The sequence below is a fragment of the Brassica napus genome, chromosome A9 (genome assembly GCF_020379485.1).
Source record: "Brassica napus cultivar Da-Ae chromosome A9, Da-Ae, whole genome shotgun sequence".
Taxonomy (NCBI): domain Eukaryota; kingdom Viridiplantae; phylum Streptophyta; class Magnoliopsida; order Brassicales; family Brassicaceae; genus Brassica; species Brassica napus.
This window is the reverse complement of record NC_063442.1, coordinates 2,778,352-2,801,089: the sequence shown is the minus strand read 5'-3', so window position 1 is coordinate 2,801,089 and position 22,738 is coordinate 2,778,352. Positions and strand designations below refer to the sequence as shown.

At 33.4% G+C, this 22,738-nt stretch overlaps 5 protein-coding genes and 1 non-coding gene across 7 annotated transcripts; 2 read left to right on the top strand and 4 right to left on the bottom strand.

Moving 5' to 3' along the window:
• Positions 1-1,701: 1,701 nt before the first annotated feature.
• LOC106365801 (probable pectate lyase 20) lies at positions 1,702-6,459 on the bottom strand. The gene is made up of 6 exons (XM_013805293.3): positions 6,206-6,459; positions 5,741-5,806; positions 3,019-3,661; positions 2,467-2,570; positions 2,217-2,355; positions 1,702-2,117 (listed from the first exon to the last, which is right to left on the bottom strand). The coding sequence occupies exons 1-6, from the start codon at positions 6,286-6,288 to the stop codon at positions 1,896-1,898; spliced, it is 1,257 nt and encodes a 418-aa protein (XP_013660747.1). The 5' UTR covers positions 6,289-6,459; the 3' UTR covers positions 1,702-1,895.
• A 2,883-nt stretch (positions 6,460-9,342) lies between these two features.
• Positions 9,343-10,458, bottom strand: LOC106362591 (protein LATE FLOWERING). Of its 2 annotated transcripts, none has more exons than XM_022692279.2 (2): positions 10,140-10,458; positions 9,343-10,069 (listed from the first exon to the last, which is right to left on the bottom strand). In XM_022692279.2, the coding sequence occupies exon 2, from the start codon at positions 10,038-10,040 to the stop codon at positions 9,510-9,512; it is 531 nt and encodes a 176-aa protein (XP_022548000.2). In that variant the 5' UTR covers positions 10,041-10,069; positions 10,140-10,458; the 3' UTR covers positions 9,343-9,509. The 2 variants fall into 2 exon arrangements, with proteins under 2 accessions (XP_022548000.2, XP_013657918.2); XM_013802464.3 differs by having other exon boundaries at positions 9,343-10,050; positions 10,140-10,457.
• A 706-nt stretch (positions 10,459-11,164) lies between these two features.
• Positions 11,165-12,005, bottom strand: LOC106363977 (sm-like protein LSM5). Its single transcript, XM_013803626.3, has 4 exons — positions 11,804-12,005; positions 11,604-11,727; positions 11,413-11,485; positions 11,165-11,319 (listed from the first exon to the last, which is right to left on the bottom strand). The coding sequence occupies exons 1-4, from the start codon at positions 11,838-11,840 to the stop codon at positions 11,284-11,286; spliced, it is 270 nt and encodes an 89-aa protein (XP_013659080.2). The 5' UTR covers positions 11,841-12,005; the 3' UTR covers positions 11,165-11,283.
• A 2,408-nt stretch (positions 12,006-14,413) lies between these two features.
• On the top strand, positions 14,414-15,957 carry LOC106363978 (protein SULFUR DEFICIENCY-INDUCED 1). Its single transcript, XM_013803627.2, has 4 exons — positions 14,414-14,613; positions 14,763-14,975; positions 15,173-15,328; positions 15,427-15,957. Exons 1-4 carry the CDS (start codon positions 14,473-14,475, stop codon positions 15,835-15,837), a joined length of 921 nt encoding a protein of 306 aa, XP_013659081.1. The 5' UTR covers positions 14,414-14,472; the 3' UTR covers positions 15,838-15,957.
• A 764-nt stretch (positions 15,958-16,721) lies between these two features.
• Positions 16,722-16,841, bottom strand: LOC125578825. The gene has a single exon (XR_007316906.1). It is a non-coding gene; the product is annotated as a U6atac minor spliceosomal RNA (small nuclear RNA).
• A 1,585-nt stretch (positions 16,842-18,426) lies between these two features.
• LOC106363979 (cyclin-dependent kinase inhibitor 3-like) lies at positions 18,427-20,241 on the top strand. Its single transcript, XM_013803628.3, has 3 exons — positions 18,427-18,882; positions 19,691-19,867; positions 19,949-20,241. Exons 1-3 carry the CDS (start codon positions 18,539-18,541, stop codon positions 20,016-20,018), a joined length of 591 nt encoding a protein of 196 aa, XP_013659082.2. The 5' UTR covers positions 18,427-18,538; the 3' UTR covers positions 20,019-20,241.
• Positions 20,242-22,738: the final 2,497 nt, after the last annotated feature.

Here is a 22,738-nt window from a genome sequence, read left to right as displayed (position 1 = left end):
CAATGATATTAAGGCCCATTCTTTAATTCACTCTCATGTGCTTGTTGTCTCCTCTCACGTGGTTTCACCACCTTCACATCCGCTCTTATTCCCATCGAGACGATAATACCCCACACCTATCAATTATTATTAGGGATGTTCTCGTCAAGTACCAAATGGGGTTAGTCTGGTTCACATCTTTTATAATTCCGGTTTGTGATCTCTATGGTTTTGTCGGGCTTAGTCATGCCCAACCAACATGTACCAGACTTAGCCTAATAAAGGCCTACTACTGGCTAAGCTTAGATCTAATAATAACATGCCAGACCTTGGCCAGTCGATGAGGACTTCACTAACATTATGCATTAAAAATCAATAAATGTCACAGCATTCCACAAATAGCTGCTATGTCTCGTTTACTACTCCCTTTGTAGTGACGTTTTTTTGTTAATACAATCGATGTTATTTTATAATTATAATAATGCAATTTATATCTATTTTAAATTTAACATAAATTCTAAAATGTATTACTTTTATAAATAATTACTAGGTTAAGATCTGCGCCTTGCGCGTGGATAAACATTATATATAAAAATAATTGCATATATTATATGCTTCTAACATATTATAAAATAATAAATATATATTGAATAATTAAAAATTCAGTAACTATTGCTTATATAATTAAATTTGTGCAAACATATAAATAAATTTTATTAATCCAAAAAATATTTTTTTTCTATTTGATATGGTATAAAATTAAATTTAAATGATACTAATATATATATAGTATATTTTAATATTAATATTATGAAATAATGTTTTTGGCTCATATAATTTTCTTATCATTTGTATATGTTATAGCAAAAAATTAAAATTACTGATAACAAAATTTTCACTGTAGGATTAATAGATTAAGTAATTTATAATATTTTTTAAAATTAAGTTGTCAATATATTTTCAATTTTTTTATCAAAAAATTGATCAAAGTAAATTTTAAAATTAGGATATTTATGTATTTTTTATATGGCATATAATTTAATTTAAAATGATATATATGTATATATATCTTTTATTTTTAATACTTATTAAATGAGACTTCAACTTATATGATTTTTTTTAATCATTTGTATCATGTCATAACAAAAATTTAAATCATGGACCACAAATATAACATATAAAGATTTTTTTAATGTTTATTATATGGTTACTATGGCTGTTTAATTTATTTTTATAGTTTAAAATTTTAAAAAAATATAATTTAATAGATACACTTATTTTTATCAAATCTTTATTATTCAAAATCATTAATTGTCATATATACTTTAGCCATACTAGGAAATTCCGTGATTTTATTTAAGGAAATAATAAAGCACATTAATAGTGTATTTATGATTAGATTAATAAAAAGCTTATTATATATTTAGATGGACCAACCTATTTCTCTAAGGATTCTAAGAATTATTCTAGTGATGACACGTGGCTACAAAAAAATATTGTAATGCTTCTCAAATAATATATAGGGGATATTTATTTTAAATGTTATTAGTTAAATAGATGTAATTAATAAAAATATAAATGCATTTTAATTATTTTCCAGTGAAAAATGTCAAAATAGAACTATTTATAAAACAGAGAAATTACTTGTAAGACCAATGAATTGGTGAACTTCAAGTTTATGTAATCATCGTTGTGAGGAGATATAAGATGAGAGTAGTAAAGGAAGAGTTCCAACTTTGCTTGCCTTTTATAGATACATCAATCAAATACAAGAGGGTGGTACAACAAGAATATAAGCATACAACTTTTATAATACAGTTGAGGCATTTTTTTTTAAACAAAGCCTCAGACATTTCAATAGTGCTATTGCCATGTATAAATGCAAAGAACCCCAAAAGAAGATTAATTAGTAAGTATTAACACCGGCGACCAAATCTGCAATTAAGAGCACCGGCATTGGAGGTGATGACGCCAACAAGGGATGATGATTTGGCTGCTAAGCTTGAAGCTCTAGCGTAACTAGCTCCAAGCCCTGATCCAGAACGTGTGAAGAAAGCACCGTTTAGGAAAAGATCTCCTTCTGATCTCCAGTTCCAATGCTTCCATTGCCACTCCCCTGCATAGTCTCTCTTTGTCACCTGCCCACATAGAATAGATACTATCAGCAAAACTGTATAGGAAACCGCAGTGATAACTTGTGTTCCTACAGCTTTTGATGTTTCGAAGAAAGTAAGCACCTCTTTAGCAAACCGGTTGCTCGGAGCAAGATATCTATTCCCCTGGCTGTTGATGGTGGGACTCGCACTGCCACCAATTGCATACATTTCCCAGTGCGTGTAGTCATTGTTAACTACATGGAAATATCCATGCCTACACCTGGAATAATATTAAAAACAATTCATCCTTTAATCTTCTAAATCTATCAAGCTACCCAATGAGACAAATCTAGCTGAGGAGTAATATCCCATAACCATTCAAATTATGTACCTTGGCATCCTCTGGATAAGACCCTCACCAAAATGGTTGTAAGCAATAGTAACCTGCATAACTTTGTCCCTTGTGTATGTATCACTATGCCCCAGCAACATAACCTGTCAAGCAAGTTCCTTTATCATTACTACCAAAACCCAAAAAATCCAAACCGTTCTTATTTCTCCGAATCCAAAACCCAAAAAATCCAAAATATAATTTAGATACCTAAAATATTAGTTATAATTAGTTTTAAAATAATACATATTTTTGTAAATCTAAAATATTCAGAAAAAAAAAACTGAATTACCCGAATATTTTTATCTGAATTATATGAAACTATTCGAACTCCCTGATATTTGAAACTGAACAATCTGAATTATCCTGATATTTTATCTAAAAATCTGAATTATCCAAAATTATTCGAACAATTGAATAATTTTGGGTATTAGCTAGTTCCATTTTTTTACTAGAACCAAACCAAATCCAAACGGTTTATAAATATCTAAACCCGAGAAAACCGAAAATCGAAAAAAAAAACGTCCAACAAACCATGATTGAAGCATTTACCTCATTGTGGTGGGTGAAGTAATTATTTGAAATAGTAATAGCCGTGGAAGACATCACAGCATCAATAAGCCCATCAGCACAACTCGAGAGCGAGTTATGATCAATCCAAATATGACTCGACCCAAAGATCGAGATCCCATCGCCATCCGCCATCGTCCTCCACCCGTAATGCGACGGCGAGCTTCTCACCATCGCGTTCCCCGTCGGCTTGCAGTCATGTATATGGACGCCGTGGATGATGATGTTCGTCACGTACTGGATCGTGACGCACGCGCCGTTGGCGATGTGGACGTTGACGCCGCGGCCGTCGATGGTCTTGAAGCTGTTCATGATGAGCTCTTCCTTCAGGGTTATGACCATGTCGCGCTTGAAGACGATCCAGAGCGGCTCGTCCTGGATCACGGCGTGGCGGAGGGTCCCCGGGGTGGGGTTGACCGGGTTGTCGTCGCCGGGGTCGGAGACGACGTAGTAGCGGCCGTCGCGGCCGCCGATTGCGTTGCGGCCGAAGCCGATTGAGCAGTCGGCGAGGTGCTTGCGGCGGAGTTTCCATTTGCGGTCGCAGCGCCAGCAGTCGTCGATGGGGTTGCCGGTGGAGCAGGAGAAGTAGCCGAGTCGTCTCCGCTCTGTGCTGTTACGGATGCTCCTGAAACAGTGAAACCGGTTTAGTCGAACCGAAATAATTGTCGTTATAAATTAATTTGATATGATTAACCGATAGTAGTTTTTAGGTGGGCCACTTAATGCGTCGGTGGGAGCGTTCTTATGCATTGATTGACGCAGGAATTATTTAATTTACGAATAAAAATCAAACCAATATATTTTTAGTTTCTAGAAGCAAAACAAAAGAAAATTGGTAAAATATTAGAGAAATGAAGGTGGAACAGTGAACTGTAATTTGAGATTTTGGAAATTATAATTTTATTTAAATATACTCTTTTAAATATACTCTTTTTGTTTCATAATAAGTACCGCTTAAGATTTTTACACACCAAAAATTTAACAATTTCATATTTTACTCCTATTTAATGTATTTTTGTTTGTTTTTAATAATTAATGAATTAAAAATAAGAGCAAAAATTGGAAATTTTGTTTAAAATATACATTAGAAATATAAAACGATATTTATATTGAACCAAAACTAAAATGATACTTAATTTGAAACAAACATAGTATATTTTATGAGAAAAAGACTAGAATAGCACTAAACCAAGTTTTTGTTCCCAAAGTAGCACTCAAGGCTCAAAGTCACAAAAATAGGTTTCATTAAAGAGGTAATGTACACTTATACCCCTAGGGTTAATTAATCAAAACCTTAGGGTTTAGAGTTAAGGGGTGGGGTTTTGGAATTAGGGTTTAAAATTTTATAAATAATAAATAATAAAAAAAAAATAAAAATTTTAAATACAGTTTCAAAAAGTATTTTCAAATTATAAAAATAAAATCTGAAAAAAAAATAAAAAAAATTTGAAATTTTTTTTTAAAAAAAAATTATAAAAATTTCGAATATGAAAACATATAATCTGAAACTATAAAAAAAATTTTATTTTTTTATTTTTATTTTTTTTATTTTTATTTATTTTAGTTTGTTTATTTAATTTTAAACCAAGGGTATTATAGATATTTTACCATTTAATGAATATCATTTTTGTGACTTTCTCCTTCTAGTGCTATTTTTGAGACATAAACTTCAAAAGGTGCTATTATTGACAATTGCCCATATTTTATGGATATAATCTTTAAAATTCTGAAGATCTTAAGTCAATATTTCACTTATCAATATCTTAAATTTCTAAGAAAAACTAATCTAGTGTTTTCTTGGTAAACTAAGTTAAGCTATGTTTCACGTGTTTATCTCCGTGATGTTTGAAATGATACTGTAATATGTTTCACATGACTGCTTCTATATATTATTGTTACCAATTGAAATAGTTCTAAAGAACACTACACGAGGCATTTGCATGGGCTGGTCGCAGTTCACTATTACTAACGATTAGGTGTTTGTTGGAACATTTACACATGCTTTTCTCCGAAACAAAAACATTACACGTGTTCTTTTGGACCAATGTGTCTAATAATTCCATAAGATTTTTCGCAAGCAATAATATTTATTACTTATATTTTTCTTGTTTTATTTCAATGATGCAATATATGATCTGGTGGCATTGCATTTAATGAGAAAATCTCATCCAAATCTATAACCAAATGAGCCCAGCCATGTACATCAGTACATGATGTTTTGGTGTTTGGTCCACCGCCAGAACTCTGAAACGCTCGGTAAGAATGAGCATAAAGAATTTATCTTAACTAATTATTTTCCTACACCATTTTTATTTTTCACCTTTCATGTACATACTATAAGTATAAGTTATCTCGAATTTGCGTCTATATCTCGAGGTGTGGCGTTTTCCCCTTTGACCAGAATGTATTAATATTCCTACAGATGTGCCATGTGAGTACTCTGCTCCACATAAATACAACTTACCAGTTTTCTGAATTTTTTCCTTAATTAATTCCAAGAGAAAATGAACATGAATTTATCCAACCAAACGTGTAGGTTAAGTGTAGTTTATTGTTTTACTAATAAGTACCTAACTGCAATTGAAGAAACAGGTACGTACCTCCTATTTAATTAGCAAACAGACATTATAATTACTAGTATGCTAAAAAAGCTAAAACAGAACCAACTGTATATAGTTTTTTTTGAAGCAACAGAAAAACTCACATGTCCACCATGGCAGCTACTTCGTCTGGATTCTCAACTGCATGTTCATGCCATGTTTCATTAGACCTGAAATCAATTAATTAATTCATTAATTACAACAGAATTACATTTACTATCTCTAACCCAACATGAAGCAACTCAATTATAAAAACTATTTAATAAGCCTCGCTAATTCATTACTAGTATACAAATTGAATTGTTGCATTGTTAGTTAGTAATAAAATATTGGTGTTTGAGACACGGATCTGTACATGGTCGATAAAAAGATCCTGAACTACAAGAATTTTTAGATTACAAAATCAAGTTATGTAGATCAGTAATTCAAAGAAAAAGAGTTGTCGTGTTCTACCATAAAATTTTGAGTTGCTGCTGGAGATTCAATGATACGTTCTTTGAACCAGATCACGTAAAACAATTAACCCCATACTGAGCTAGGAAAATTTCGATATAATAACAATTAATCACCTGGTGGAATCGACGCCAGTGAAGAGCATTGATGATAGGAGTAATGCAGAAGCGAAGAGGACAAGTACTTGGGTGATACCCATTGTTCTTCCTCTGCTCTGTGATGTTTCTTTGTCTCTGTCTGATGCAGAGGCTTTTGTCGGTCTATTGTCCAAGAAGAAGGAAGGAGAAAAGATGAAAAGAGTTTAAGAAGGGCTCTAGTGGGAGGTGTTGTTTTATAGGAGAAAACGGCCGTCACATATTCTACTAGAATAATATTTGACCTAATTAATTATTTTATACAAAATATTATACAACTTCATTAAATTGATTTTGTTATAATTATGACCATAACACAAAATGGCCGCATAATGAAATAAATATTTCACCATAGTTGTAGAGATATTTTACACAATTCATAATGCTCGTGATGTGACAAGAGACAAATGATACAATAACAGAAAGATAGGTTGTACAAACTGTTAATCAAAGTGGAAATTTTAATGATAATTGATGTTATAATTGTAAGATTTTCACATTTTTCATATGTTGTACTTACTAAAACAATATACGTTTCACATAATATAAAGTTTAGTATCAACCAAAATGTATACTTCTATTCTGGGAAAATACGCTAAATGGACAAAGTCGGGGTACTATTTTTCATTGGGATTTGTTTTCTTTGATTAGTTATTATTACGTTCGACTAATAAGCATAGATGAACCACTTCTCTGTTTGTTCTATTGCCTAATCATATCCAAAGTTTTAATAACCAAATAACAAAACAAACGAGCTTTTTCTACTTTCCAATTTTCATCTCCTTGCTATTTAATTTTCTCATTGGCGTCCCTCTTTCTATCACGTGCGGTAGGCCAGGTATATCATGTGCCGGACGGCTGTTCATTCCGACACGTTCGTCTCATAAAAGTCTCCACGTTATTGTTTAACATAACACATGTATATAGAAATCTTCTCGTCAGCGGCGAATGTCCGGAAAACACGCCGGTGATTAGCCCAACGTGGCAGATTACAAAATCAAACCCAATCAAACTTGCGTGTATTACCTTGAAGACCCAATCATCGTCGTTTGCATATATTTTTCCTACTGTATTTTTATAAGAAAACGTCAAGATTCGGCCACTGTCTACTATAACTGTACATATTTATACAGCTACAGAATGGATTTTTATAATAAAAATGGTTTCTACCAAAATGGACAAACATACAAGCTTTTGAAAGAAGATAGAGAATTAAGCAAAAGCTTACTATGAGAAGCTAAAACATAATTAGCATATTTAAACCAAAAAATTATACTTAGATTAGAGGTGAAAATACAGAAGCAAATGATCAAGAATTCTTTTAGTTGAAGAGTCTATGACCTCCTCGTCCTCCTCTGCCACGGTTTCCATAGTCTCTCACCGCCATGACAGCTACATGATGGTACCAAGAAAGAAAAAGTTAAAGGATGTAAAGAAAAATTGATTTAAATAAAGGTAATTATCAACCGCTAGAATATTTCTCATAATTATAGTAATGAAATAAATAGAAAAAAATAGTAAAGAAGAGAAACGACCTTTTTATGTGAAAAACTCAAAAGCATGATATTTTATGTCTTCTCCTAATTGGTTTCTTTTTTAATTTGTATTTATATTTTAGTATAACTTACAGTGTTTTGTCCGCGAAATATAAACATAATAATTTTATAAATATTTATAAATAGATATTATTAGTTCAAAGGCTCTAATAAATTATTGTTCATGAGTTTTTTAATATTTAATAATAAATTAAACAATATTTTATATATATATATATATAACAAAGTTTTTAGCACAACATTTATACTTTTTATCATGTAAGATAACTTTAAAATAGTCATGCGTTAAAATATTTAGTAATAATAATAACTAGATTTTGATCCGCGCTTTGAAAGCGCAGATTTATTATTATTATTTTTTCAATTGACAAATATTTAGTAAATGTCATATTTTCATATATTTGTGTTTTATTTTATAAAAGACTTAAACTTTTTATATTTATTTATCGTATTTCATTTTAAATGACTATTTATGTTTTAAAAGTTAAACTTTATTTCTTTAATGAATTAAGTTGGTATAACTCTGATAAATTAATTTTATTATGTGGTTAATATTTTAATAAAAAAAATTATATACTTTTAATAAAGATTTATACTTTTCAATGAAAAAAATTAATTTTTTTTATGAATGCTTAAATTATATTAAGAAAAGAGAAAAATAATAATTAAGAATAGTTGAAAAAAAAATTATTTGAACTTGGACTCAATGACCCAAAGAAAAAAAAAGATTTGGATCTGATTTCTTAATCGGCCCAAATAGTCAAAGAGAGATCTGATGTGGACTGGATCCAAAATAAATGATCCAATATATAAGCGTTATTAATATTACTTAATTGTACTTAATGAAACATGCAATGTTAGTAAATAAAAGGGCATATTAAAGTAAAAAGAACAATAAAATCTTGCTTTAATAGTATAGATTATCAAATCATTGAATTTTTTTTTTAATTTATGGTTAATTATATAGTAGCAAATCTATTAATCATAGCTACGACGTTAACCGTTCTAATATATAAATTTAACGCAAGAGTTCAAATCGAAAAATCATTTTACAAATAAAAGTATAAATAAACATAAACTCAAAAGCATAATAATATCTACTATTTTAGGGGGAAAAAGTATCTACTATTATTTAATAACTTTCATATATAGTTCTAAGGAAAAAAATTTAAATGAACAAAATCTCTATTTTTCAGAACTAGACACAGAATTCAGTCGGTTCATTAATTTCCACATGTTGCACAATGGACAGTGATTAGGCTTCCAGACTGACCAACATTAATTAACCAAAATAATTTTTGCAATATGCATAGATGTTCAGTGATATTATGAAAACAATAATGAGTTCGGCCAATAACAGATTATGTCATGTGTGAGTGTTCTTTTCCATTTTTTCTGTGACATCATGTTCTTGATTTTCCTTTCTTCATTTAATAGCGATTTACTGGATAATAATTTGGAGCTAAAATAATTAAGTCTATTATCCACATGGGATCTTCTTTTTATTATCCTTTGGCAGCTTGAAAATATTATCTTCTACATAGTGTAGATTAGCTTCTCGGGGCACTATAACCATTATAACATATGCAACGGGATACAATAAAATCTTCGGATTCTGTCCACGACAGGACGATTCTCAGTGTCTCATGCATGAAAGAACCATATACGTAGAAGAGTCACGTGTGGGAACATCGGATCATTTCCCCCTAATGTAACAATAATCCCTAAGATTACAAATGGAGGGAGAGATCAAGACACTGGTTTTGACCGTTCTCACTATTCACCATGTTACAGTTATTATCCAATATTTGAACACAATTTTGACCAAGATAGCCTCCATTGCTATCTCTACCTTGGTGGGATGACGCCAACACGAAATGAGCACCGTTGGATTTGAAGATTGGAAGGTCGGTATGAGTAGCTGGAAAGCATGCAACGGACGCAGAAGAAGGGTAGCTTAAGATGGTCAAGTGGTGTGGAGTGGGGGAGGATAAGAAGACAGGTAACGTGTGAAGCAAGTCATTGTTGTTGACAAAATCGTAAGCCCTTTTTGCTCTTCTGGCAGCAGTTCTCTCCTTCTTGTGGGCATTCTGGTGGCCTCCTAGAGCTTGAGAACTATGGAACTTTCTAGAACAGAAGAGGCATGGGAATAGTCTAGATGAAGATGTGTCTTCGTCTATCTTGTTGGCTTCTTTTGTTAGCATGATCTCTTCTTCTTCTTCCTCCTCCTCTTCTAAATGATGCTGATGATCTTCTTCCATTCTCTGTTATCTATACACACCAAAAGAGCCTAAGCATAAGATTTGAATGGCTTCCAATAAGCGAATCAAACAACTTGGAGAGCCAATATATTTATATACCTTAAGCTGGAGACCGGAGAGGAGAGAATGTGTGTAGTGGGTTTGAGAAGATGAGTTTAAAAGGGTGATGGAGAAGATGAGAAGTAGAAGAGAAGCCAAGTTAAGATGGTGTTTGAGGAGAGTTGGAAAATGTGAAGAATCTGAAACTGTGAGTGGATTCATTAGTGCTGTTACTATTAAGCGTTCTGTTCAGTTGCAGAGCCAACTTTGGGAGCAGGTTCCTTTACAAGTATGGGATTGGGAACATAAGAGATAAGAGTCAGAGAGAATCAGTGAAAGTGGTGCATGTTGATGAGAAGGAGAATGATTGGTGAGAAAGAAATAGACTTTTGAGTTTGGGAAATGAAACTTATTTTCTTATTTCTTGAGATTAGCATTTTTTTGCTTCTTTAAAATTGAATTCATATTTGCTATTGGCCTAATCAGAACTTCCTCCTTTAATGAACTTATGACTATTTTTCTTTAGTCTTTCCATTTGGCACTGATAACATACTAACAAACAAATCAAAGACATCAATATCTTAAACAAGGGTTGGGAAAGTAATGCCAAATTGGTGTAAGAAAAAAGGAATGATGCTCCATAACTCAGAGAAGCAAATGGGCTAGTCATAAAGAAAAACTGTGATGATGGGTACTTTACTGACTTGTTGCACCGCCCACTTCCCCCTTGCAGCAACTTGTCTCCACCTAGTTTGCCTTCTTCTCATTCGCCAACCAAAATTGTAGTAAGCCATTGGGCTTTGTGTTTATGGATCTATCTCAGCCCATTTAGCTTACATCGACTGGCTGAAGGAGAGTCTTTCCCTTCCAATGCGTACACATACGTTGACCACCGCTGTATTTGACTTGTCTCCGCTTATCAAACCCTCCCCTTCACTTGAGAGAGGAAACTCTGTTGATGACTATTAATCCAATTTACGAATGTCTAATCAGAGCAACGGTCAATAAAACAACGTAAAGAGAAGCTGAATAAGTAGAACCACTGAGTCTAATTAAAAAAAAAACATATAAAGCTTCAGCTCCTCTTTCACAATGAACAATTTGTCATTATGAGTTAAGAAATTATCAACTAGTATCTTGTGAACAAAAGATTTATATCAAAAACCAAAGTTACAAGACGAGTCATTAACATAACAATCAAATCTCATTCTACGTCTTCAGGAGCTCCACCTGGCACCAACTGCATACACAACATTTTATCAATACCGGTTTATTAGCATTTTGACGGTTCAAAATGGTTAAAATGTTATCATAATCATAAAAAAAAACATACAATGGCGATGTTGTTGCCATTGAGTAGAATCTGATCAAGCTTCGTGACACGGCTTCCTTCTGCTGTAATCTCACTGCACGATTTAAAGACACGAATCTATGATCTCCTAAACCGGATCAACCCAACCGATTAACCGAACTAAACCGATCATAGCAACAAAAGAAAAAAAAGAAAGCGAGAGGAGACTTAACTACTCGGTGACATCCTCAAGGACCATGTTGACGTAAACGTCGAAGCCTTTGAGAACCCCGACGAGCTCCTTGTCTCCTTTCATTATCACCCTTATCTTCGACCCTATGCACCTGTCTATCAGCTCTGCAACCGAATCGCGATTTTTCAGATCCAGATCTTCGGTTTTCAGATGTTGAAGGAATGAAGAAAGTGTGCATACCTGATGGAAGAAGCTGCGACGGATTGTTGCTCGCCATTACGATAGGATGAGCGCACTGCGGCGAAGTCGAAGAAGCGTTTCGATTTTTTAGGGTATTTTTAGTCGACGATAATCAATTTTGCAAGAAAACCCTCGAACTATCGGTTGTTTGCAAAATGGACTTCCAACTATAGAAACTTGTTTATTAAACCTTCAATCTAATTAAATGTATCGAAACTTCAGCACCACCGACACCGAGTATTAAGTAAAGTAATGTAAAAATAAATGTATAAAACCCCTTGATTATTGTATAATGATATTATGTACCTACTACAGATGCTACTGCTCTGCGATTTGGGGGATTAACAGAAGCATCTAGAAGACTAGTACTGGGTAAGTGATAATAGAGTGTTTTAGTGTCCCACATGAGCTCATTACGCTGCTTCAACAAACCACTCTCACGAACTTTCTCCATTACTGTATTGAAGATTTTGGCACCCAATGAAACTAGTATGATTCATGTTTGGGACCGGTCCTAAAATTTATGGGACATAAAACAATCGAGGTATAAAAATTGGATGGTTTGAAAGTCGGATGATCCATACTCTCTCTGTTAGAAGTTTTCAAAAAAAAAAAAATATTGTTTCACAAAAATAAATTTTTTGTACTTTGTATGAAAAAATGTGATCTTCAAGAAAATTAATTGTTTTTGTTGAATTACTATTGGTTAAAAATTATTGAAAATTAAAAATTATAAACAATGATACATTTATTATAGTTATTTAATGTGTTTTCTTAATATGTGTGAAAACATTAAAAAATCTATCTTTGTGAAACATAGAGAATATGTATTAAGCATGTAAAATTTGAGGGCTATTTATTCAAAAAAAAAAATTGAAGGCTAAGAGTATCTCCAATGTAAAACTTCATTTTTTCTCCAAAATAAAGTAAAAGAGAAAATATAGTAAAATTGCTCCAACCCAACTTCATATTTCACTCTATAATGAAGTAAAAACTCCATTATGGAGTAAAATGTGGAGTTGAATTAGAGCATTTTTTACTTTATAATCTATTTTATTCTATTTTATAGTAAAAAATGTAATGGAGTGGAAAATGTCCTAAACAAATGTTTTATCCGAATTAGAATCAAATAAAAATTGGAAAAATGTTTTGAAGGAGACAAACAAGTTGTAAATATTAAAATGCAAGCATCCACACTAAGAATGAATCATTGTTTAATAGTTTAAAAAAGAAGAAGATAAAGTTAACTAACAAAGCAGAGAACTCAGAAAAGACCAAAGCGACCTTAAGCAATCTTGAATCTTGCTGAAAAACCGTCTAGAGTCATGCGATCTCCCCCACTCTCGGATAAAAATTGACTAATAGCTACATCTCAACTCGTAGTATTATCATTGTTGTCTCTAACTGTGTCAGTGTTTTGAGAATTTATAATCCATTAAAAAGGAAAAGAAAATGCAAAAGTATCATTCAGCTCTGCTATAAAGTAAAAACCTACAATATAACTCTTTTGACAGTAACTGATTACATATTGTTGCATCTTGGGAGTGGAGGGTAAAAATTTGCCTTATTCTTTTGATATTTCACAAAATCCAAAATGGTAGTATTGCCATATCGTACGGTCGTGGTCCCATGTCATCAGTGTGGTGAGTGATTTCTTTAAGTGAATACTGCCTCAGGCGTAGTCTAGATTCATTGGAGCTGCGCTTCTACACAGAACGTTTGGGTGACTATGATTACATATACCTCGTTATTGATGTGGTAACCACATATGTATTTTAATCACATCCACTAAAATTGATTTAATGGTGTTCAAAAATGACGATAGGTCATTGAAATTAGATAATGATTTTTTTTAATATTTTCAAATGAAGATTGAATATGTCATGCACCATTTGGTATATAATCTGCTTATAATGTGTTATGTACTGATTTTTTTTCCTAATTTGGAACATGAATATGATTTAGCTAATAAACTTAATTATGAAACAGATTTAGTTAACCTTAATTGTATATGACGATTAGACATGTATCAGTTATATAAAACACTTTAAAATTTGAGAAACTTAATATGCGCATCTATATTTAGATCTTGCAAGTATGTTGTAGCTAGTGGTACGAGATTTGGTTAATTTATAAAATAAGTATGAAATAACATAGCATAACACGTGATAGTATTGGTACTGTTGTGAACAAGCAAATCAAACACGAAAAAAGTAAAAAAAAAAAATTGAAGAAAAACACACTATTAAGGTAAATATCCGTTTTTGCTAAACAACATGCAAACGCAAAAGGCAGTGTCTAAGGTAAATCGATAAGTTCAGCTAAAAATGTTTGTCTAAACAGTTAGGACTGACGAGGATAACAACGTCGAGAGATAAATAGTCTTTTGGAACTTATAATATAAATCAATAAGAGATATCAAAAATGTAATAAAAAAAAAAGAAAAGAAAAGATGCAATGGTAAAAAAGGCACGTTTTGCTGTGATACCTACCTGGTGATTGGTGAAGTCTCCATGTGTCGTGCCAGGTCCCATGAACAAAGACGAAATAGAGTCTTGATTCATTTGTCCCAGTTACAAACGTACACATATATAAGACATAGCTCAGAGGTTGTCTCTCCCATCCTGCTAAAGACATCTGTATACTTCAATATTTAGTGAGAGGTATAGATGGAGAGAAGCTTGAAGAAAATGAAGAATAATAACATCAACTCAACAAGAAGCAATATGATGAAAGACAATGAATTGTTTCATGTGATACACAAAGTTCCTTGTGGAGATACTCCCTATGTCAAAGCCAAACATGCTCAGGTACATATTTTCAAACTTTGTTTTATTTTTATTTTTATAAGAGCACATCATCAGCACACTGCTTGCTCATGTACATTAATGTATATTCGAACGTAAGAGTGAATTCAGATTATTAATAACACTAAGAGTGTAATATTGTTGGTTTGCAGTTGATAGAGAAGAACCCGGAGATGGCAATAGTTTGGTTTTGGAAAGCCATTAACACAGGAGACCGAGTAGATAGTGCTCTCAAAGACATGGCTGTTGTAATGAAACAACTAGACCGTTCCGAAGAAGCCATCGAAGCTATCAAATCATTTCGTCCTCGTTGTTCCAAGAACTCTCAAGATTCACTCGACAATGTCCTTATCGACTTGTACAAGGTCTTACTATAACCATACATTTATCGACTTACTTGCACTCTAATATTGCATGCAATTATATAGTCTAGTGAATCTAGGCCATGAATCAACACATATGTTATCATAAAACTCACATGAAAAGATTTAAACTATGAACTAATCATCAAAATAATATGTTATCATAGCACTCACATGATATGATTTCTTATAATGAATAGAAATGCGGTAGGATGGAGGAGCAAGTTGAATTGTTGAAGAGGAAACTGAGACAGATCTATCAAGGAGAAGCTTTCAACGGTAAACCCACCAAGACCGCTAGATCACACGGCAAGAAGTTTCAAGTGACCGTTCAACAAGAAATCTCAAGATTACTGGTAACTAATACTAAAACTATGATTAGTGTCTAAGCTAATTTATGTTATGTTTCTTTTCAACGGTGGACTGATCGATTTTTATTTGAATAAATGTACAGGGGAACTTGGGGTGGGCATATATGCAACAAGCCAAGTACTTGTCGGCAGAAGCTGTATACAGAAAAGCACAGATTGTGGAGCCAGACGCTAACAAATCTTGCAACCTCGCCATGTGCCTTATCAAACAAGGCAGGTTTGAAGAAGGAAGAGCGATTCTTGACGATGTTCTCGAGTCTAAGGTTTCGGGTTCGGATGATTGTAAAACAAGGCAACGAGCTGATGAGCTTCTGAGTGAGCTGGAGGCTTCACTGCCACGTGGGCGAGATGCTGAGATGGAGGATGTCTTGGGAAATATGTTGGACGATGACTTTGTTCTTGGGTTTGAAGAGAGGACAGCCACTAGTTTTAAGTCTAAGAGACTGCCAATTTTTGAACAGATCTCGCCGTTTAGAAATCAATTAGTTTGCTAAGTATGCATATAGCTTTCCCGTTCGCAGGTTTGATGGATTGGACAATAAGCACTATGTTCTCTTATGTAACTATGTATATACGACAATAATAATAATGTCTTGTGGGTGGGTCACTCGTAATTGCTTGATGGCTGACGCTGGTGGTTGTCTAAGGTTTGGGTTCATTCCATTATAATCAACTTTGGAGACATACTTGGATATAAGTTCGAACCCATATCCGTAAATCGAAAGTCAAATATGGTTGCATTGAACTAGAATAATTGAATATCAAAAGTAGTTTACTCGGAAAAAGTTCAATAAAATAGTTATAAAATGATAAAAATGTTTAATTAGATTAGTATTTTTTTTTCTTTTAACCCATCTTAAGCATATAGAGGAATCACTTTTTACTTTGTAGGCATGCATGTTCATGTTTGTAAACATGGAGATGCTGGAACATAAACAAACACATTGATATGTTTTTGAAAGACATAACAATATTACACTTGTGATTTATCAAAAAAAAAAACATTGATGGGTTTCTCAAAAAAAATGAGAAGCCAGGTCATCAAATCCCCTTTATATAATCATAACATGTAGAAGTTATTTTTGCAAATTATATAGATTTTCACTACAATAGACAATAACACATATAGATTCTTATTAAACCCATCAATGTTTTTTGATAGATCATAAGTAGCGTTAAGTCTCAGAAATTCAGCATTGATTCCTAAGTAAGAAATCACATTTTATAGAAGTACACAAGAAAACTCCTAAGCAGCAAAAGGTGAATTGTGGTAGCAAGATCATTCTATCACTTTAACAAGCTCATCCTTGCAAGAAAAAAAAAAGAGAGGATAGATCAAATTTGATTGAGGAAGAAGAGGCCCAATTAAAAAAAAGCCCAAAAAATTGGGTTAGATCCACCCGAGGGTGGAGAGCCTTAACCGGATGTGTTCAAGACCCGAAGGTCAATCCCGTCTCTGTCAGAGGAGATGCCAACCATCTCTCCTTTCTACGAACACGTGCTTATACTATCTGCTAACTATTTATATAATGAACAGAAAAGAACTGAAAATCCGATGTGGGACGTGATATAAACAAGCTCAGCGTTTCAACTGAATAAAATAAATAATGTACATAGAGTATAGTTGGACATGTTTTAGTCTGGAGTTCTAAGGTCTTACCAATGGTTGGACATGTTGTGTCTCCATCATCGTGCATTCAGCAACGTATAACCGAGGTTCTTTTTAGTAAAATAAGATCTGTTTCCAAACACACTCAATGCAAGGATTTTCCAAAGGTTTGATCTTTTTTCTCTGTTTTTGTGACTATAACTACAGAGCTACTCTGTTTTTCTTTATAAGTTTTTGAAAAGTCTCATAATTTTTTGTAGGAAGTCTTTTGGGAGTTGCAGCATCACATGGAAACCATCAGGAGCAGCTCGTAGATGTTATTTTCTACTTCCTTGAATCTTGGAGGGTTTGTTTCTCGGTGAGAGCCTTCTTTTAAGTGTTCTTGCTTGGCATCTTTGGGAGATTTTGATGCTGTTGCTGGTTTCCGTTTCACGGTGCCTCTTTCGTCTATACTCTTGACTTTAGGGACATAGATTTTGAGGAATTGAGGGTGATTATTTAGACGCCACCAAGCGTGAGAGTACACTTGGAAGCAGAGTCTTGAAGTAGTGGTCAGCTTGTCCCTGCTTTTTCAGTGTTTCAGTTTGAGCCTATTTGTTTTTTAAGAGGTTTCAATGATTTCTAGTTCAGGTGAATATTATTATTATTATCAAAAGTAGGGTATCAACAAAATAGCAGCATGTGCATTTTGAGCAGATACCAGTATGATATGTTGTATTCCCAAATCATATGATCTCAATTTCCTTTGACTAGTCTCTTCATTTTGTTTGTTTTTCACCCTCTTGATTTGTTTTTAAAATCGTGAAGATGAGTCATAACGAGTGTTTGATCTTCAAGGGTTCGATGACTATACAAGAAAGGCGACATAGATTATATTTTTGTGAAAATATAGTTATGCGCAAACATTATTGGTACCATTATGGATTAAGCATATAACATTAGAGTAAGATCATCTCCAGAGATGATTTATTCAATTTTTTTTTTTTAAATAGAGTAACTCTATAATAGAGTTGGATGTTGCTCTAATGATATCTTATTTTAGAGTGAAAAATAGAGTGATGAACAAAAAATAAAAAATTACTCTATATATAGAGTAAAAAATAGGTTTACACTATTATAGAATAGAAAATAGAATACCATTGAATCATTTTTACTCTAAACTCTATTTTAGAGTGGAAAATAGAGTGTGGTTGGAGATGCCTTAAGTAATTTTTATCAATTAGAGCCATCATGTAGATAAGTTTTGTGTTAACTAAAATATAAAACACTCTTAAAGAATAAAATATGTTGTACCAAATTTCTTAAGAATATAAAATACAACAAAAAATATAATAAATTGTTACACACACGGACGAATATGGGCTATTTATTAGACTAAAAGGCCCTGAAGAAAAACAATGATGAATTTGTGGGGTTTTATTTAATTAAAAATAAAATAAAATTTCTCATTTTCTTTAATTTTTAACCCCACAAAAAAAAAACTCGAAAACCCTCTCCATTGCTCTCTCTTCCCTCCTCTCGAAGTCTTTTCCCTCCCATTCTCTCTTCCCGCTTCCGACCTACCTCCGCCTCTCGAGTGTCCGAAGATGGGAAAATACATTAAGAAATCAAAGATTACCGGTGACATCGACTCTATGGAAGCCACCGAAGCAACATCTTTGGGTGTTCGCACCAGAGCCGCCGCTAAAACCCTAGCCTTGAAGAGGCTTAATTCTTCCTCCGCCCCCGACTCTTCTTGCTATCTTCAGCTCCGGAGCCGCCGTCTCGAGAAACCCCCGTCGCTGGCTGAACCGAAGCAGACCCCGAGACAGGTTAAACCGGGAATTAAAGAGTCTGGTTCGAAGATTGACTCGGTTAACTCGAGCGTAGCTGGTTCGGGTGATGAATGTTTTTGTCGAGAGAACAGTCCTGAGTTTCAGACAAGACAAAGGTTCGGTCTTTTTGTGCCCTAACTTTCTTCTCTTTCTTACCAATTTCGATTAAAGTTACTTCCTTTCTTCTGTGTTATGAAAATTACATGTTAGTTTTTAGTTTGATTTCTTTTTTTACTTAATGCTTGTCTGAAACTTTGTTAGCTTTAGTCGTACAACTAAAAGTTCAAGTCTTTTTTTATATATCTGATGTTTGGTTCGGTTCGGTTTTGTTTAGGACTTTACTCTGTTCTGATGTACTGGTGTTGTGATTACTGCTCACTATCGGTTTCTTTTGGTGTAAAGATTAGAACTTTCAGAGTTATTGTTGTCTGTTCCATGTGTACCGCATTGCAGAGGTTATAAATGTAACAAAACTATTTTCTTTTTATCACATATTAGTTTTAGTGCATATTAGTTTGGAAGTGATATGCATTAAGCTGTGATTTGTTAACACATGGTTTATGTTTTTTACAAAAGTGGTTGTTGTATAAATGTCAGAAGCTTTTTAATATGTAAAATCATATGAAAAAATTGACACTTTCCTCATAAGTGTAGTGCAAGTACTGTAGTGTGAGGTCATGCTCATGGGACCTAATGGGTTTTTTGCAAACTTGGGGAATACTTTTGTAGGATTCTCTGTTTTTTTGGGTAACTTCTCTCAGTAGAGGGACAATGTGTGCTTTCCCTTCTCTTTGTTATTTATTGCATATTGTGTAATCCCCATGGGACCATATTCTCTCAGCAAAGTCTTAGCTTTTGTGTTTTTACTTAAATCAAGCCTCTTTTATCTCTCTGAATTTTTCTAATGATTATTATTTTTTTCAGCACAAGGGAGAGCACGCCTTGTAACTTTGTTGAGGATCTGGAGACCATTGTTACACCAGGTTCTAGCACAAGGTCGATGCGTACACCAGCGAGAGATAGCACGGTCCCAACCATTGGTGAACTGGAGGAGTTCTTTGCCTATGCAGAGCAGCAACAGCAGAGGCTATTCATGGAGAAGTAAGGATGCTTTTTTATTTGGTTTGTTTTGCTGCATTACTAGAGGATGAACACTCATGAGTTTCCAAAAAATATCTTCAGGTACAACTTCGATATTGTGAATGATGTGCCACTCCCTGGAGGCTACGAGTGGGTACAAGTCAGTCCATGAAGTTGAAAAGGAAGCAAGCTTTTGTGATATGGTGTGAAGTAAGAATGTAATGAATTAGACAGATTAACCGAACATCAAAATCCTTTAAACAGGAGTGTAATCTTAAAAAGTAATAATGTGGTTAGAGAACAAGTTGGAAAGTAGTTTTAGGGACATGAACCTCATACCATTTGTACTAATCTCTTTTGAGGATTTAGATGGTTAGTGAATTTGTTTGCTCATCTTTTTTTCTGTTTGTCTTTTTTCTCATGTTTTTATTCAAAGCTATGCGTATATGTCGATGATGATTGATGGGGATGTGTGTAAGCATGTAGTGTGAGAAAATGATTCAGATGTAGACTTTTAATGGCACAAGAAACCTATAGGAGGGTTCACGTGTGGACTTGCTAGCTGAGTCCTTACTCTGAAATCTAAAATATATACTCTTCATTCAACTACACACAGATTGGTCCCTCCACTCTTTTTCTCATGACATGATCCTGACGCATGATCTGTACGTGAATGTGTTTCAGTGTGAATGAATAGTTTAATGCATATATACATAACGTGTTAAATATTATTTTAATTATAAATTAATATTCTCTCTGTTTCAATGTTGATGGTGTTTTAGGTGATTTTTGTTGTTTCACAATGTAAATAATTTTGACTTTATCAAAAAAATGTATAGTCAATCATATTTTTGCTATTTTTGTTTATAGTTAGATAAATTTATATTTTTGATAGTTAAAAAGAAGAAATTTAATATGTGTGTAAATAATCAAAACTTCAATGAAACGAGGGAGTATCATAGTTTTGAATTATAAAAAGCGAAAGAAACAGACAAAACATGAGACAACAAAATATATTACAGTGTTCATTGAGAAGATTTCTGTTGTTTTAACTTTTGAACGTCTCTCGAAAATTGGGCAGCACCATGTGATGAAACTGTTAAATCTTATCTCGAAAACAATCATTGTTCTTTGTTTACTTTAATCACTAGAAGTGAAAAAAAGTGAATGGGTTGAAAGTGAACATACATACCTGCATAAATACATGCACGTAAAGGTGATGTATACACACGCACCAACACGGGGTATGGTATGATCACGGGCTCGCTGACTATTACGAATCACGTTTTGGGATACTTAGAGCATCTGCATTAGTGAACTCCATGGGGAGTTCACACAGTTTTCGAAAAAAAAAATATTAAAATAAACAAAAGCAATGAACCTCCCTCTTAGAAGTTCACTGCACTGAACCCGGATCATCACTGTAGCGCGGGCCCCACGACACGTGGCGGCCCGCGATTGGTCCGGTTATAATTTTTTTTTTTTTTTTTTTTTTTAAAACAAAAATCAAACAGAAAAAAAATAATAATAAAAAAATGCTTTGTGAACCCCTTCCAAGGGGTTCACTAATGCTGATGCTCTTAGATTCGCGTATGTCATCTCTTTAACCAATGCACACTTGGGAGTATCTGTATTCAGCTTGTTCAATGTTTTGTTTGAACCTTTAGTACTATTTGGTACAAGATAAATGCCAAAAGAAGGACCACTGACTACGAAAGGCTTTTGACTTTTTGTTCCTTCTTTTCAAACTCTCGTTCCCTCTCTTGCTTAATCCTTCTGAGTTCTGAATAAAACATATACTCCTTGTTCATAGCACATATGCATGTCAATGTGAGCCAAGGACCGTATAGTTCGTTCAAGTAGCATTTTTCAAGCCTTTAAAAAAGTAGCATTTTCCAACTATAAATATCGTATTAATAATGAAAAGTTATAATGAAAAGATTTCGCATTAAGCATAATCTTTATTTCGTTTCTTTACTTTCGTTGCACCAATAAAACTTTTAAGAAGCTATTTATTACTTTATTTGGTGCATGTTCTTCAATAAGCACAGATCTATTACAAAGCACATATCTATATAGTTTTCAAATGCTTTCAGAATGTAACTGAACTTGCCAATTTCAATCGGACTACACCGATCTATATTTGAAAATATAGGTCAGAGACAAAATTAAAATGGTTGGACTAAACTGTGAAATTTAAGAATATGGGTGGTCCAACTGAGATGTCTAGGATGAATTCAATCTATACAAATATAGTATAACAGATCAAAATATGTGTTGCATAGGATGCTGGTTTGTTAGCCCACAAAAACTTTTATTTTTTCTACTGGAGAGGAGACCAGACAACAATAATGACAATCAAAGCGTTAAATGCAGGAAGCAATCGAATAGCGTGCAAGCAGACAGATTATGCGTTCATTAAGGATCTCTTTTCATTCCATGTCTATTGTCTTCTTTTAATTCTACTTCTAACACCAAATATTTATTGTATTTCACGAGTGGACACTCTATATTCCTATTACTATCTTCTTGACACTAGTAACCGAATTCTATAACATACTCCATATTTCAAAAAAAAAAAATGAAATGTTTTAGAATTTTCATAAATATTTAAAACTTGATGACTTATACCACACCATTGATCTCTATCTTAAGGTAACTTACTTGCTTTAAAGACAGTTTGCTCATCTTGCTGATGCTTTATATTTGGTTTATTCTATCAGACACATGAGGGGTTATCAGATTCAGACAAGAAGAAGCTTTCAAAACTTATTGACTTCCAAAAACTCTCACAAGAGGCAGGAGCACATGCTGCGCAAAACTAGCGTCTTCCTCTGCAATCCATAGTTCACGTTCTCTACTATGAGCAACTTAAGCTCTTCTTACTCGGAC

Excerpts from the sequence above, each read along its gene's own strand:
- LOC106363977 (XM_013803626.3), bottom strand. The coding sequence starts at position 11,840 with ATGGCGAGCAACAATCCGTCGCAGCTTCTTCCATCAG. Across the intron at positions 11,728-11,803 it reads GTCGCAGCTTCTTCCATCAG|AGCTGATAGACAGGTGCATA; the intron begins GTATGCACACTT and ends ATTCGGTTGCAG. Across the intron at positions 11,320-11,412 it reads ATGGCAACAACATCGCCATT|TTGGTGCCAGGTGGAGCTCC; the intron begins GTATGTTTTTTT and ends TTGTGTATGCAG.
- LOC106365801 (XM_013805293.3), bottom strand. The coding sequence starts at position 6,288 with ATGGGTATCACCCAAGTACTTGTCCTCTTCGCTTCTGCATTACTCCTA. Across the intron at positions 5,807-6,205 it reads ACTGGCGTCGATTCCACCAG|GTCTAATGAAACATGGCATG; the intron begins GTGATTAATTGT and ends AATTGATTTCAG. Across the intron at positions 2,118-2,216 it reads GCAACCGGTTTGCTAAAGAG|GTGACAAAGAGAGACTATGC; the intron begins GTGCTTACTTTC and ends CTATGTGGGCAG.
- LOC106362591 (XM_022692279.2), bottom strand. The coding sequence starts at position 10,040 with ATGGAAGAAGATCATCAGCATCATTTAGAAGAGGAGGAGGAAGAAGAA.
- LOC106363979 (XM_013803628.3), top strand. The coding sequence starts at position 18,539 with ATGGGAAAATACATTAAGAAATCAAAGATTACCGGTGACATCGACTCT. Across the intron at positions 18,883-19,690 it reads GAGTTTCAGACAAGACAAAG|CACAAGGGAGAGCACGCCTT; the intron begins GTTCGGTCTTTT and ends TATTTTTTTCAG. Across the intron at positions 19,868-19,948 it reads CAGAGGCTATTCATGGAGAA|GTACAACTTCGATATTGTGA; the intron begins GTAAGGATGCTT and ends AAATATCTTCAG.
- LOC106363978 (XM_013803627.2), top strand. The coding sequence starts at position 14,473 with ATGGAGAGAAGCTTGAAGAAAATGAAGAATAATAACATCAACTCAACA. Across the intron at positions 14,614-14,762 it reads TCAAAGCCAAACATGCTCAG|TTGATAGAGAAGAACCCGGA; the intron begins GTACATATTTTC and ends GTTGGTTTGCAG. Across the intron at positions 15,329-15,426 it reads AAGAAATCTCAAGATTACTG|GGGAACTTGGGGTGGGCATA; the intron begins GTAACTAATACT and ends ATAAATGTACAG.